Source organism: Aquila chrysaetos, chromosome 11, assembly GCF_900496995.4.
Source record: "Aquila chrysaetos chrysaetos chromosome 11, bAquChr1.4, whole genome shotgun sequence".
Taxonomy (NCBI): domain Eukaryota; kingdom Metazoa; phylum Chordata; class Aves; order Accipitriformes; family Accipitridae; genus Aquila; species Aquila chrysaetos.
The window spans coordinates 21,633,862-21,649,061 of NC_044014.1; the positions used below are offsets into that span (position 1 = coordinate 21,633,862).

The 15,200-nt window shown below is 42.3% G+C and overlaps 1 protein-coding gene across 1 annotated transcript in view; it reads left to right on the top strand.

Annotated features, from left to right (window-relative positions):
* Positions 1 to 15,200, top strand: part of ANTXRL (ANTXR like) — a 63,531-nt gene that overhangs the window by 14,150 nt on the left and 34,181 nt on the right. The window contains exons 4-12 of the mRNA XM_030030880.2: positions 1,168 to 1,249; positions 1,353 to 1,386; positions 3,355 to 3,434; positions 3,544 to 3,612; positions 3,836 to 3,916; positions 4,020 to 4,080; positions 10,887 to 10,985; positions 13,269 to 13,338; positions 14,456 to 14,534. Coding sequence (XP_029886740.1) covers positions 1,168 to 1,249; positions 1,353 to 1,386; positions 3,355 to 3,434; positions 3,544 to 3,612; positions 3,836 to 3,916; positions 4,020 to 4,080; positions 10,887 to 10,985; positions 13,269 to 13,338; positions 14,456 to 14,534 — 655 coding nt within the window. The remainder of the gene's footprint in view (positions 1 to 1,167; positions 1,250 to 1,352; positions 1,387 to 3,354; positions 3,435 to 3,543; positions 3,613 to 3,835; positions 3,917 to 4,019; positions 4,081 to 10,886; positions 10,986 to 13,268; positions 13,339 to 14,455; positions 14,535 to 15,200) is intronic.

Here is a 15,200-nt window from a genome sequence, read left to right on the forward strand (position 1 = left end):
GGTCTCCATCTTGTACCTTGGTGACGGAGCTCAAACTTGCTTACTTCTCCCAGGTGGATTTGCTCTTTGCAAAGTGGAAAGTAGACAGGAACCCTGTGGCAATATGTTGAACGTGGTATTAGAATGTTCCCTCTCCAAAACTCCTATTCTCTGCATGGATCGCCATGTGTGCATTTTCAGCTCGTTTTATACCTTGAAAGGGTAAAAATGTGCTTTTTTGCCCTAAGGACATCCCCAGTCCCAGCTCCTGATTTTACCTTCATCCCACATAGACTCCTGTTTCCTCTGTAACTGGGGCTGTGCCACCTAAAATGCCCAGTTGCAAAATGGAGATTAGAGAGGTTCTCACTATCTTTTGAAAAAAAGGATTCCTCATAGCATCTGGGGCTGATATTTGGACTGCCTACATCTTGCCTGTTGAATATTTGTGCCTTATTTGCCTTATTTTGAAAATTGCCTTATTATGAAAACTTTGCCAAGGATTAGGGTCTTTTAGTGATCAGTGATCAATTAAATGATTAATGTTCCTGAGCGATCCTCTTGGTTAACAAGTATTTGTGGAGTAAGAAGCTATGCAACAGGGGTCATGGAATCAAAGTCCCTCTCTTACCAGGGAGCAATCTGTGCCCCAGCAAGGTTGGTCAGTTCCTGGTCTAGGATAGGAAATTCTCATCATTCCCATCCTGTTCTCTTATCTTTTGGCCTCTGTCTTTATAATGGAAAAGTCCTAATCCCAACTGTCCTGATGATTGATTGAATATGGAGTTTTTATTTGTCCCATTTTCATGACAGGGTCATAAGCTTTTAAATTCTCATTCTGTCTGCAGTTTGTCAGACTTTAATATCTGGCATTTGCTTTAATTCAATCTTATGCTGACTGACAGTATACCAGAATGAGGGAGCAGGGACAGAACTGCACCCTTAAAATGTGTTAACCCTAACATTGTATCCTATGTCCAGTTTTGTGCTCCCATGGGTGTTTGGCTAAAAACTGTGGTTTTTGAAAAATCTTGGTTTTACCAGTGTTTTAGGTGATGTGTATGCACTCTGTTTAATGTATTGACAGGGTGCATAATCTAGCTGTGGCACAGGAATATCTCAAAAAAAGAAAAAAAAACTTTTATTACAATTTCCCCCCCCCCCTTTTTTTTTTTTTTTAATCCAAAGGGAAGCCATAAGACGAGGGCTCGACATTCTTCAGTATGAAGTGCCTGGAGGAGACACGTTCATGCATGAAGGATTTAAAAGGGTACACGTCACAGTACCTCCTTTCTTTGATTTATATATATAAACTTTGCTTTGCTTGCTGCCAGTGTACTCAAGAGCTAACAATGTTCTACACTTTGTTGCAGGCAAATGAGCAGATTTACCACGAAACCTATGGAGGTATGTGTTGTATATCACTCATGTTATAGATATGCATCAAAAAGACAGGGATGATAGTTCTTTATGTGACCTGCAGTAAACCCACCAAAAGAAGAGTTGGAGAAGGAATTGGTGTTACACAATCACTACATTCCGTTTTGACTACAGCCCTACTTTTAAATGCGTGATTCATGGTTTATTAAGACCAGAGGAGACCAGTATGATCACAGATCTGACCCAGTGCAGAATACAAACCAAAGCATTACAGCCAGAACTGCCAGTCCTGTACCCAGGGGACAGGAACACCCAGATTTTCCTGTGCCCTTCTGTCCTGACGCACTCAACTCTGTCTGCCTTGTGTGCCCAAGTCCTTGTTCTCATTCGCGTAGGTATGAATGCAAGCAGCTGAGATTTTTGCATCAGTGTGAATGATTTGGGATCGGATTCTGAGTTCCTAAAATGTAAATTTTCACTAAATTTCAAGAGGGAAATGTATTTGTGTTTTTTGTCTGTGCCAAAAGAAGGCCTAATTAGTTAAACTGAACACTTGCCTGGTTTGTACCCTGGTGTGAGGTTGTTCTCGTTTGTGTGCTGATGGTCTCTTTGGAAGATGGAGAAATGGGTCAGTGCCTTTTTAATGAAATAGGCTGTGAGAGTAGAGTCTTCAGCAGCAACTCTTCATGGCTTCTCAGGCGCTTCTGCCAGTGAAATCAAGAGTCCTGAGGAGTCCAACTGAAAACTATTTTACCTCTTCATAACATGTAACTAAGAACTAATCAACTATTCCGTAAGTTGATTAGGAAGGAAAAAGTAGTAGATGAAATCTGGATTTATAAGCTAAAATATTGGGGAAGAGATAAATGTTCAAAAGAAAACAAAATAAGATCTCCAATTTTTCAGCCTTTTTCAAGCATGCTGGGCAGAAAAAAAATGAGGAATACAGGAATCCAAGCTATTTTTCCCCCCAAGTTGCAGGTCATTTTTTTTAAGATTTATGTCTGTGTCTGACATGACATGGGAAGGACCGCATGGCATAAGAAACCTGTCAGAACTAATCAGTCTTTGATTTCAGACAGTATGGGGAAAGACACTTGAAATTGTAACAGATTATTTTGAAAAAATAACAAATACTTCCCTGAAAGTAACATGTATGTGTATTAGTTACTTTGCTTAAGAACTATTGAAACAGAATGGTTTATTGAACCATAGGATGCATATTAATTTGGTTTAATTTTGTTAACATGTTGTATTTTTCTAGGTAGTATTGTATTCTATACTGGATTACATATATAGCTATCCTAAGTCTATGCAACCTTTTCACTTAAGCTTAGGTGGGATATGAAATGTGTTATCACAAGGCATGAATTTTCTCCAATGGACCCAATTTTAAGGTTTTCATATGCTTAGAATTCCTATGAACTTCACTGACAGCTCTTGTTGCTCAAGAAGTGTAGGACTGAAACCCTCTATAGAAGCACATTTCATGCCATGTTCTGTGGGGTTGTTCCTTGAAAGTCTGCTGGAGGGGAAGGTAGGATGGCAGGAAAGCTCCTTTTGCAGAGGTATCTCCTACCACAATCTCTGGGCAAGGTTTGTATAGAGACATGTTTGTCAAGAGAAGAGAGACAACCTCTCCTTCTCCGCAGATGCATTTTACCACTTCTCCACACAAAGGGTCTAGATGTAATCTTGGTAAGTGCTGTATTTTACTCAGAACAGAGAAATTTGCATGGGGACCTTGTTAGAGCAGTATTCCCCCTTTAGTGATGCTTGTGATATGAAGGTGCACAGGTTTTGGCTTACTGAATGCTGTTATGCATCTGACCTTCAGCTGGTATATCTCCAGTAAAGCCCATACAAATCAGGCTGAGAGTCTGGCCTTATGCCTTTGCATTTATTTGTCAGCAAAAAGGAATGCCTCACTTCAAACTTTTTTTTATTGCTGAATCTTGTCATACGTATGCAATCTGTTAACTATCCTCCATGTAGGAGTTCGGACCGCTAGCGTGATTATTGCTCTGACGGATGGAGAATTGCAAGATGTTCAGTTTTATTATGCAGAACAAGAAGTAAGTCACCTTCACGTTTACCCAGACTAGATTATGTCAAACCTGTAGGCATTTACTGCTGGCTCCACTGGTTATATGGCTTTGCATTTAATGGCAATTTTTTTTTTAGGCCAACAGAGCCAGAAGCTTTGGAGCTATTGTTTATTGTGTTGGAGTGAAAGATTTCAATGAAACTCAGGTAACTTTGCTTGCTTTCTTCTTGGTTTGTTTTTCTATAGTAGTCTTGGTTTGTTTGTTACAGTAGGGCACAAGTAACAGCATCCGATGAAGGCATTTATTTAATTACTTGAGGCATAAATCATTTCGTGTCAGTATGATGTCTTTTAGCAAGTATGAAAGGGCCCAGTTTTGTTCACTGTAATTTTGTTTTCCTCATGATTTATGATTGTCTTTCTTTGCAGCTGTCAACAATTGCTGACAGCATCGATCATGTTTTTCCAGTTACGGGAGGCTTTTATGCCCTGAGAGGAACCATTGATTCAGTAAGTTGGGTATTCTGAAACCCAGAAAAGGGCACCCTTTCCGGTATTAATAAAGCATAGATTAAAAATGATTGCCAAAAATGTCATTATCTAAATCTTTTAGATTCTCAAGAAATCTTGCATTGAGATCCTAGCAGCTGAACCATCGAGCGTTTGTGCAGGAGGTAAGTTTCCACAAGAGCCATGTGATAAGGCAAATGAATGACAATGATGAAATGTCAGTAACTACCTAACGTGGTATTGGAGCTGAAGCCCGTGGATGTGTTAGAGCATCCCCTTAGGCCGTGGCTAAAGCCCTGTGTGTTCCTTCTCACTCGAGGAAAAAAATTGTGCCGATAAACATGTAGCTGCCGCTGCTGAATGCCAGCTTGGAGAGTTGACTGAGGTAGCACTCAGGGAACTGAGGATACTGCTTTTCAAAATATCTGAGAGGAGGAGGAGACAGAAGTGATGTAAAGCCAGACTGCCAGAGGTGCTTCAGGGTCTAGAAGTGATGTCTCTCAAATTTCTGGAAAGACTGCATTCCTGGGATCTGCTAGGACTTGTGAGCAGTTAGAACAAGATTTTGCAAAACATTCGCAGAAATTTCACGTTTATTGAACCAGATATAACTAACTGCATAGGCCAAGGTACCCGACATGTTTTCCAAAGCACTAATGTTTTACCTATTTGCAATGAAAGAACCGTTAGTGTAGATGGTAAACGTGAAGAATCCCCAGAGGAGCTGTTGATAATTTCATGCCTTTCATGTCTGGCATATTTAACTTGGATTTGTTCTGGTTTACGTTAGCAGTTCACTTGCTGTGTTTTTGTCTACTTAAGAGGCTATTGCAGCAGAGTAAGAGTGACACCATAAGTTTGCTGGAAGGTACAGTTCACAGCATGGTTATTTAGATCTGATGTTTACTGTCTTGTGTTCATTTCCTTATACACTGTAAAAATGAGCACATAAAAATAAAATAGCAATGATGCATGAAAGCTGACCTTGAAAACAGATAGAAATAGGAGACTCGGGAAAAAATCTAATGAATATCACAGAGAAGAGAAATTGTTCACTCTTCATTTCCACATGTCAATCACAATATGATCTTGCCCTGAGTATTTCAAGTTAAAATGAAATGTCCTTGTATCTTTTGAACTATTCCTAAATATATAATTGTGGACTAGATGTTTGTGATAAAATCTGTGGAAAAATTAAAAAAAGGAATTATTTTGCTTTTAAAAAGCTCCTTGGAGTTGATAAAAAACAATTTTAAAGCTTTAACATTTCAAAGCTTTTTTATTTCATAGTGGTAAATTCTGGGGCTTTTTGCTTGCTTATTGTATACCAGGCAATTGTTTGTGCAACAGCTTATTGCGAGCGTTCCTGTTCACCAAAAATTGCATTTAGCTACATGAAAATGTGAGTGTTCCAATAGGATGGATATCAGTAGTATTCTTGTGATTGTTTGGAACAATGTTAAGAATAATGGAAAGTTGAATTTGAAACCATTTTTTCAGATGAAAATTTGAAAATATTTTTCTAAAGTATTTGAGAAAATAAATTTTCAAGAAAAGCTTTGATTTTCAGAAATGTATATATTTCAGCAAAATAAAAATTTCTCTTTTTCAAAAGGAATCAGTTTGATTCCCGATTCAGTTCAAACCATTTTTTGCCAAGCTTTCTAGGTAACTAGTTTATCACAAATGTGATTAAAAATACACAAGTACGCTTAAAAATAGTTTGCCCTGCTTTAAAAAAAAAAAAAGAATTGTTATGTTACTTTCATCTGTAGAAGTTTTTCAGTGCCTTTGTGGCTTTCAAATCGGACAGAACCTGTTTCTATGTATTGCTGCTGATTCAGCAAAATACCAGCACTTGTTTCACTTAAATTCTGATGTTTGTTCTGTCCGTGTTGACAAAGACATCCAGCAAAGGCAGGCACACAGCGCACTGTGGTGCTGAATCACCAGGGCATGAAGACTTGGATCTCGCGTGCTTGAAGCTTTGCTTGTAGCAGCAGGAAGCTTGAAAGTAGGAGGAAGCCAAAACTGCAGCTCCGAATGGCGCGTACTGTTGCTGTGGGTTAAATGGTCTCTAGCACCAATAATTAGGCCTTTAATAACTTTTATTATGAGTCTAGTCCTGCAAACCTTACCTGAAATGAACCCCTGCAAGAGGTTTTGCAGTGTGAGGCTGCAGATATTTGCACTTGTGCTTGGCTTTATTATCCTTTATTATCCCACTTACTTCAACATAGCCAGAGGTTTGTCTTTATAGCTGTGTGCACCACTGACTCCTGGAAGGAATCTCCTGGGATTGAACAACTTTTTTCATAGTAGTGTGAATCCACATCCTGAATCCAGTTCACTGGACAGTCAGATGTAGTTCTACTCTATATGTAATGTGATTTATTTTTTTAGTGTACTTTATTTGGACTTGAACATAAAAAAATACTGAAGCCTATGAAGTCATCTCAGAATTTTAATGCATTTAAAATATGTGGGTAATTACTAATATCGTTTACTGATAATGTGTAGGTAAGATATATAGCCATTTGAATCCTATATAAAAATATATATACACCCGCATTTAGACCGGGCTGAAAATTAGAACATAAGATTTTCTAGAAATGCAATATTCCTTCCCCTTTTTTGCAAAGTTAGGAATTATGTTTCGGGTTTTTTTAAATACATAATTTAAATTTGAATTTCAAATTTTGATCAAAAAGTAGTAGACCTTTTGAAAAAGCGCAATGTATTATCACATTCTCCAGCAAAGAAGCTTGCTTGTTTACGGCCTTGAAATGTGGCTCTGTCCATGCTTTTTGTATGAAACTTATCTGAGTGAGGAGGTGATTATTGGTTTGGCTTTTATTCAGCGTTATTACTAATTTTTAGAATCTAACATGAGATCCTGAGGGCTTTGTGTTGCTCAGTGGAAGGCAGTTGTGGCTTCGAGCAGCTTGACCCACTCCTTGTAACTGTTCTTGCAACTTGTAATTACCACTGTGCTGGTGATTACTGGTGATCTCGGCTTCATTTTTGACTTGCCAGAGGTTTAGTAAAAAGCTGATGAAACGATTTCCACGTGGTGACAATTCCAGTTGGGACTCTGGCTCTCTGTGACGAAGCTATCTGGCAAGTCCATTTAAAAACTGATCTCATCACTTCGTGACAGCTATCTGATGCTTAATGCTTTTTGACCCTGCAAATTCATTGTCCCCAATGTGGAGCAATGTAGTTGGGTCCTTCCCGTTCCCTCTGATTTAAAGCGACCAAGACATGCAGCCTGTAAACAGGCTATCAGTGGAGAATCAGAGGTGCTTCATATCCTGTTTGACAGCATCATTGCTTTGATTATGCTTACTGTACACAGATGTGATTGAAAGGTTTTGTTGGATGTGGCATCCTACTGGCCACATCAACTACCAGGTGTGGATGCAAGCCGTCAGCTTCTCATCAGAGTCACAGAAGCGAAGCCGACAGCGCAGCCAGCACACACCAGCTTCAACCTACCATCTCGCTGCCAGCGCCGCCCGGTTATTTCAGTGCTGACCTTTTTCCCTTCACTGTCTTGTCAAAAGCTACAATCTACGATCTGACAGTAACTAAGGAAGAAAAGGACGCAGCCAGAGCCAAGGCGCAAAATTAAATGGAATTAGCCATTTCAACAGACCATCATCCAGAATACATTAATGCTCCGGAGCATCCGAAGGGGCAGGCTTCTTAACAGCAGCAACCAAGTCCACTACCAGCTGTTTACATTTCCATGCAAGTCTGGTATTGAAACTATATTGTCAGCTTGTGTTGATGGACAGGTTACTACCCAGTCAGTTGTTCACGATTGACTGTGCAGAGTGGCAGTGACGGTGAAAAGAAGGGCAGGAGAGGTAAACTGTCTTGACAAGACTAAACTTCTAGATGTAGCTTTTACCTTTGATGTTTTGTGTTGAAAATCTCTTACTTGCTGCGTGTTTTTAAAGCCACTGAAATAGCTATCAACTAAGCCTTTGTGGTTGCTGCCTTTTAAGACCATTAGTTCAGGATTGGGGAAAAAACAAAATCTAAGTGCAATTTTATTTCAGCAAGCTGCTTTTATAATATAAAATTGCAGGGGGGGGGGGGGGGGGGGGGAGAAATTATCATCTTAGCTGGGTGTTCAAGTCACTGTGTAGTGGGCTGCCTACAAGCAAGTCTGGGGTAATGTGTCGTTCCAGGCAGGTAGTTCTGGCATGTGGGCAGAGACCCAGTTGCCCTTGGGGCTGGCCATGACTCTCAGCTCTGGCAAAAAAAGGGATGCTTATCAAGAATAACTCTCCCCATATCAGCTGGGCTAGATGTGGAATGGCTCAAGGCATGAATCAGACCTAGAGTAACTCCAGATTCTTGCTGGAGTAAGCAGCAGCTGAATCTGCCCTACAGTCCATTTTTATTTAATTTAAGTAGTGCCGTCCACTCCCAGTGGGAACCAGGAGTTATAACCCTTCTCTTAAAAAAAGAGGCCAAATTCTGATGCTGGCTTTGTGTGTTTGGTTCTTGATGTGCTCAGTGAGGTCTCAAATTTGATCATCTTTCTTCAGCAAAGTGCCAAAGCGTGTTTCGCTTTAATATGCGCTCCAGTAGATATTTTTTTTTTCCCCTCCTAACATATCTACTCCAATTCCCATGTTCCTTACAGTCTGTGTCAGTTCAGAGCGCTGCTCTAAGGGAAAGTTACCATGAGGAAAACCAGAGTGTGGGTTTCCAGTGTTTGACCATAACTGGTGCATGCCCTTGTCCAATTCACCTGGAGCTGCATTAGACTCCAGTGTAGTGAGAATGTGTTTTTGGCAAGAACAAGCTGTTTGTACGGAAAAGTTAAAAGCACTCCACATCCTCATGCTAACTTGCCTTGCAGTAACTTGATAGTGAAGAGCAGGCAGACTAAGCTGATATGTCTTTCAGCCACCTTTGGGCCTCACATAGTGTAATCCAATAACAAGTCCTTCCTCTAAAGCATACAAATAACATGGCAGTGCATCATATGAAATGTTATCAAAAGCCAGATCTCACATCACTGAAAACTAGGTACGGGTCCCCTCAATCCTATCAACGTTGTTTTCCTCTCATTTTTAGTATGTTGGTCAAAATATAATTGCAAATGCATGTGGACTTGTTTGGTTTTACTTGCTGCTAGTGGAGAACTTCTGTGCAGTTTATACTTATTTTTCTATGTGTACCTTGAAGATTAATTAGTCCTGTGTTGTGCTGGTATTCCCCTGGTTCTGGGCTGGTCTCAAACTCAAATGCTGCTCAGTGGCTGGTATAAGTGAGCTCTGTGGAGGATTTAGCTAAAGCAGGAGACTTATGTGTGAAGGTGCAACTTCTGCGTGCCACGGGTCTCTGCTGTCAGCTGGCTTCTTGCATGTAGCATCAAAGGGAGTTTCAAAAAAAACATTTGGCACAGAACAAATTTGTAATGTCTCTCCACCTGCCTGTGCTAAGGATGTTATCTCTGTGGACAGTGTAGCAGCTACAATGCATTTTGTGACCTAGAGGGAGGTTTCCCTTGCCACTTCCCCTCCTGGTGCATCTTGTGCCTGCCTTGGCAATTCGGGCTGGCCCCAAGAGGAAGGAGACACTGGCTCTGTGTCAGGCTCCACCTGTGTAAAGTAAAAGGGAAGGAAGAGCAGCAAACTGTTGTGTTGTGCTGTTACCAGAGCTCCGAGAAGTGTTACCGTATAGGTTACTAAGAAGTAATTTTAAAAGCTTGCTGTGGAGAAGCTGAGAAACCAAACCAGGCTTCTTTAATACTTTCTTCCTCAAATTACCTTTCCTGTTTCTAACTGTCCTGGGTACACTGACTCGAGGGGGTTTCATGATAGACATGAACTCACCTGATGCTACCACGACTTGTCTCTGTCCCTTCCCTTCTGCCCATTTCTATTCCCAGCAGATGCTCAGCCAGGCAGATCACCTTACTGATCTATCTGGCAACAAACAGAGGGTTATTTTTCAGGTGTGTGAGCAAGCTCAGTGCACTGCAACATGATCAGTGGTGCCAACGGTGGAGGGCATGCACAGTTGGGATCTCACTTCTGACAGCAGCCTTCCTAGGTTGGCTTTACTCAGATGTGAAACTGCTCTATCAGTAAAAAGACCATTGAAAGGGTAGCTGAAAAAACTGACAATGCTTTTCCTGCTTGAACGAACAAATCACAGTTGCTTATCACAGTAATGACAAAAATCACAGGTGCCCCCCCTGCCCCCATCAGGACTGAAGCAAGAGAAGTTGAGAGCAGTTGAAGGGCAGTTTTAGGAGCACTTGCTGTGGCCAGCAGACAGTGTGTCTGATGTGGCAGGTCTCTTGTGCCACTGGTGGTTTCTGCTGCTGGGGCAGGGGTGTGGGGGAAGAACACAAAGAAAACCACAGCACCTGGGTATTTAATTATTCCCATGCGCAGCAGATGCAAAGGGGGCTGTGCACAGGCTCAGTTCTTGTAGGGACTGAAAGATTGTATTTTTCCAGGACTTGTAACAGATGCAAAGCTTCCTCTCTGATTTACAGAGGGGTTATGAGGGGAGTCCTGTTTGTCTGCATCTGTCTGAACAGAGCTGCTGCTGAAAGCCAAGTGCCATCTGCTGTGGAGATAGGAGGAAGGGCTGGTGCTTATGGTTAGCAAAGGTGTCTGGCCGAAGAGCCATGGAGGAACCATGAGATGACATCAGCCATGTCAGGCTCACAGTATTACTGTGGTACCTTTTAAGGCATTGGGGGTCAGTGGGATGCCTGCGGGCACAACCTTGAGACGAGTGTTGCTCTGTGAAGCACCAGTGCCATTACAGCACTCTTGACCATTGCTGCTGAATATCGAGAGTGTCAGTGTGAATGTTTTGTTTCAGGCATAGGGCAGAGAACAGCCATTGTCATGTTGTAATTCAGATCGCTCTGGAAGGAAATGCAGTATTTGAGCTATTTTTCATTACTCTTCTGTATTTTTACTTACAGAATCATTTCAAGTTGTGGTAAGAGGCAATGGCTTTTATCATGCAAGAAACATCGACCAGGTACTCTGCAGCTTCAAGCTCAACGACAGCCTTACTATCAGTAAGTTTGCAGGCCGATGGATTCCAGTGCCCCCTGTGGCTCTGTCACCTCATGAGTGACAGAGGTGACACAGCCCACCTCTCGTCCATGTTGGGGGAGTCCTTGCAGTGGATGTGGGGGGAGCTGGGTAGGGATCTGCACCTAACAGAAGCTTGAAATGCATCTTTACTTAATCCTGTGACCTGTGGGCATTGTGTTGCGAGGGCTTACGTGGGGTGTGCTGCTGCACAATGAATTTCAGTGTCATTGTAATGGTGCATGTGGGTGATGCATACGGCTAGTGAGGACTGGGTATCAGATTTTAAGAGGGAGAAATAAAATTGCTCCCTATTCCCTTGTTCATCACCAGTAAAAACAAATAATGGTATCTTGATGCCTTGGTTGTGTCTTCAGGCTCTTTATTCACCAATTCAGGAGACAGGCCTGCTTGATTCATCTCTGACGCCAGTTGCTGGTCTTGTCACAGTGAGCATGTAATGCAGAAACTCCCTGTCATCGCTGTGCTAAAACAAGGTCTTTTGTTTGCTGTCTCAGCAGCCAGGCAAAGGACTGAATGGCCAAAAAAGATTGAGTGTCCAGTTTCTCAGCAGTCCTCTCTTATTCCTGAGAAACCATGTATGTCTGGCAGGGTGAAGCATGGCATGGAGAGGGGAACTTTGCTCCTTTTCTGTATATGCTGCCCTTGTTGGCTGAGCACAGTAGAGGCTTTCATATCCTGTCGCGGTCAGACTGGTGCCTTCCCTAGCAGTGAATTCACTTACAAGAGGGAGCACATGAATTGCTCCTTCATTTCCCATCCTAGTTGCCTACGTGGAGGCTGCATTAAATAAACTCTGGTGGTCTCTTTCCACTTACAGATGCTGTTTGCCAGGGGTTTATTTCTTGTGGTTTACCAGGTAGACAGACTTTTGGGTTTTTTTCCTTCCTTGTCCCTAATGCACTGGCACCTTGACTGGACTTCACACAGTGAGTGTGACCTGGGCCTGGAAGTACACAGGAGGAAAACTACCCTAATTCCACATGTCCTTCATGCTGTGTTCTCCTTGGGTTAGGTCTGCAACAGATGTTGTGTTGAGACACTGGTCTATGCTGGCTGGCTTTTTTCCCCTCAGACTGGCTTTAAAACATATCACTATAATTTCCATGGTCTCATCTCTGCCAAAACAGGAAAATGAGCTTTGTCTTCAGGTGTGCTTGGGGTGGGTGAAGCATGAAAGAACGACTCTCATATCTGTTGTTTCTCAAGTTAATTTTTCCTAGGTAGAAAGAGTAATCAAGCCTCTGAGGTTTAAATAATCTGGCAGCTTTTACCAGCCCCTAATTCACTTGGGTTGGACTTTTGTGAACCAGTCTTTCTCTGCACTAGCACCTTAGCTGCTTGGGGCCATTCGGAGCTAAGGTGCGGTGACTTGTCTGCTCTTGTGCCTCAGCTTATGCACTTTTAATGGAGTGGCATTGCAGGATTACTGCTGAACCTCCTCTCTGTGTTCATGGGGCTTGGCTTTCTGGAAGTGGCTTTTGAAAGCAACAGGATTAGCACTGCTAACTCTTGGAGCAGCAGAGTGCCAGGAGGCAGGAAAACACCCATGGCCTTGCTTTTGATTCTGCCTGCACCAGACCCCTATAAACATGGGCTGTTTCTGGATGATGCTGCCACAGAGGGGATGTTGGGGACAGGAAAAGCAGCAGCTACTGCAGGACAGGTCCTCGCAGTAACATCAGTCATGGCCTCTCTCTGCCTGTCTCCTGTATATGACCAACCATGTTTTGGTTTTTTTTTTTTTTTTTCCTTCTCTGTCTGCTTCAGCTCCACCCCATCTCTGTTCTTCCGTTTCCCTGGGCTCAAACAGTGCAGCCTCAGCTTCTCCTGTGTGTGTGTTTGGAAGTGGGTAGGCAAAACTGAACCCTATACTTTTGACCCCTTAAGTAACTTGTGGGATCAGAGTATTCAATACGAGTAGAGTTTGCATGCACTTGTCAGATAGACAAGATGAATGTTGCTTGAAGCAGGCTTCAAAATGGCTCATCACTGTTGTAAGGAACAGAGATATACTTCCATTTCTTAGCTGTGGTATCTCTAGCCTGATAACATTATATTGTCATCAACAAGAATTGTCATCCTGGTACTTGGCTTTGTAATCAGTACCATTGGGGAATATTGGTACTGGCCTATATACTGAATTTGTCTGTGGCTCTCATTGGTGTCAACACTTTTCCAGGGGGCGGCCTGCTTGGGATAGTTTCTTTTTTTCATCCCTGACAGTTATATTCATTTCTTTTCAGATGAAAAGCCGACCCTTGTTCACGATACTTACTTACTTTGTCCTGCCCCAGTGATAGAAGATGCTGGACAGTAAGTATTGGTTTGCAGCACGTGTCAAGAGAGAATTGACTTCTGGACGAGGATGTCATTACTGAGCCAAGGGCTCGGAATTTTGCCCAAAGGGCCAAGCTAATAAATTGGGGTGTGTGTGTGTGGGAGGATTACCTCCATCCCCTTTGTGCCAAATCCTGCCAGCATAGCTCTATTCAATGTTGAGTCTTTAGTACAGCTTAACCAAAGGCCTTGTTGGACCATGGTCTTATATCACAGAATCACAGAATGGTGATTTCTCCTCTGTTCCTATATCCCAATTTTTCAAACCTAAAGGTAATTGAATTCAAGGCAAGCTTTTCATTCTGATCAAAAAGAGATGCTTGATTTGAATTCCTTTGCTGCTGTTGTAGGTGTTGCTTCCTGTGTCTTGCCCTGCTCTGGCTAGTGTTGGTATTTTTCAGCTGTTGTAATCCTGCAGAGTCCTGGGAGACAAGGCACAAGGCCCTACCTTCCCCCTGGGTGATCTTGTGGGTGCTTAAATACTGTACTGGGGTGAGGGTGAATGCCTCCCTCCCCTTTCCTATTTGTGGGTGAGAGAAAGTTGTTTGGTGTTTTGTTTGGTTTTGGTTTTTTTTTTCCCCTCAGATCCTTTCTTTGATATTGGAGAACGGCTGGGGCCAGGTGGTTCTTTAATTTCACTGTCATTTCAGTTTTACCCCTTGACCTCAGTGCAGGTATTCTGGATTTACTTGCATATAAAAGAAAACACATTCTGGCTCTTTAAGCTGCGGAAGGGGTTAAAAAAAAAAAAAGCCTAAAAGTAAGTTTCTTGTGCTATCTAGGATAGTATTGCAAATGTCTGAGACTTTATGTTATGACTCACTATCCTAGTGCCCTTTGCCCCAGGTGGGATTAAGGTTTTTTAATAAAGAGCATATGCCCCAACTCAATTAAGCAAACGTAAAAAGGGTAGCTCCTGGGCAAGCAGGGAGACAAATGCAGGTAAGCACCTGAAGCCATGAAAATGCCTTGACTCAGCAGGACATTTTATCCATGCGTGTTTATGAGCCAATGGCTAAAACACAGCCAGAATAAAGGGAACAATGGGTATAAAGATGACACTAAAAATAAGTGTATCTCTTTTGTGCTTTAGGGTGGTTTTCCTACAAGTCAGCATGAACAACGGGCTAACGTTCATCTCCAGCTCTGTCAGCATCACCAGCACACACTGTGTAAGTAATTGCAATGGGGCTTGACAGAGAAACCATGAGATCTTGGAAAGAGACAGTGGCTCTTCAGGCAAAGCCTCCTTGAGTGAGCATGAGCCCTCTACAGCTTCTGCATCATGGTTATTGACTGGATCCCAGCAGTTCTTTGAAAAATAATCAGGGCTAGTTACGATTAAATTGTTATTGATGACACATAGATCATGATAGATTTACTGAATAAAAAATTACAGCAAAAGGCACCCTGCCTATTCCTGTCCTGGGAAAGAGAGATCCTCAAAGCTAGGATCTGACTAGAAGGGAATCTGGGAAAATGAAGGAAGGAGCATCAGGAAGCAACACCCTGTTGAGCTTTGGGATCCCTTATGGTGTCTGGCGTGAAAGGTGCAACTGCCAGGACTTGGATCTGGAAGAGCCACAGCATGGAAGGTCCTCTAAATTTACATGGTTATTTTTTGGTTGGAGCTTACAGCGTTTGTTCTTAGACCACCACAATTTGCCTTTACTAGTTCAGGATTCACTAAGGTGTTTTTACAGTTTTAGTGACAGGAGCTGGTTGCGTTTCTCTTGGCGTCATGGGGGGTGACCAGAAAGAGTTAGCAGCCTCAGATCCTGGGATGAGCACCTGATAAAAGGCTGCTGCTCGACCCAGCTGAGGGGGAATGTGCTTCT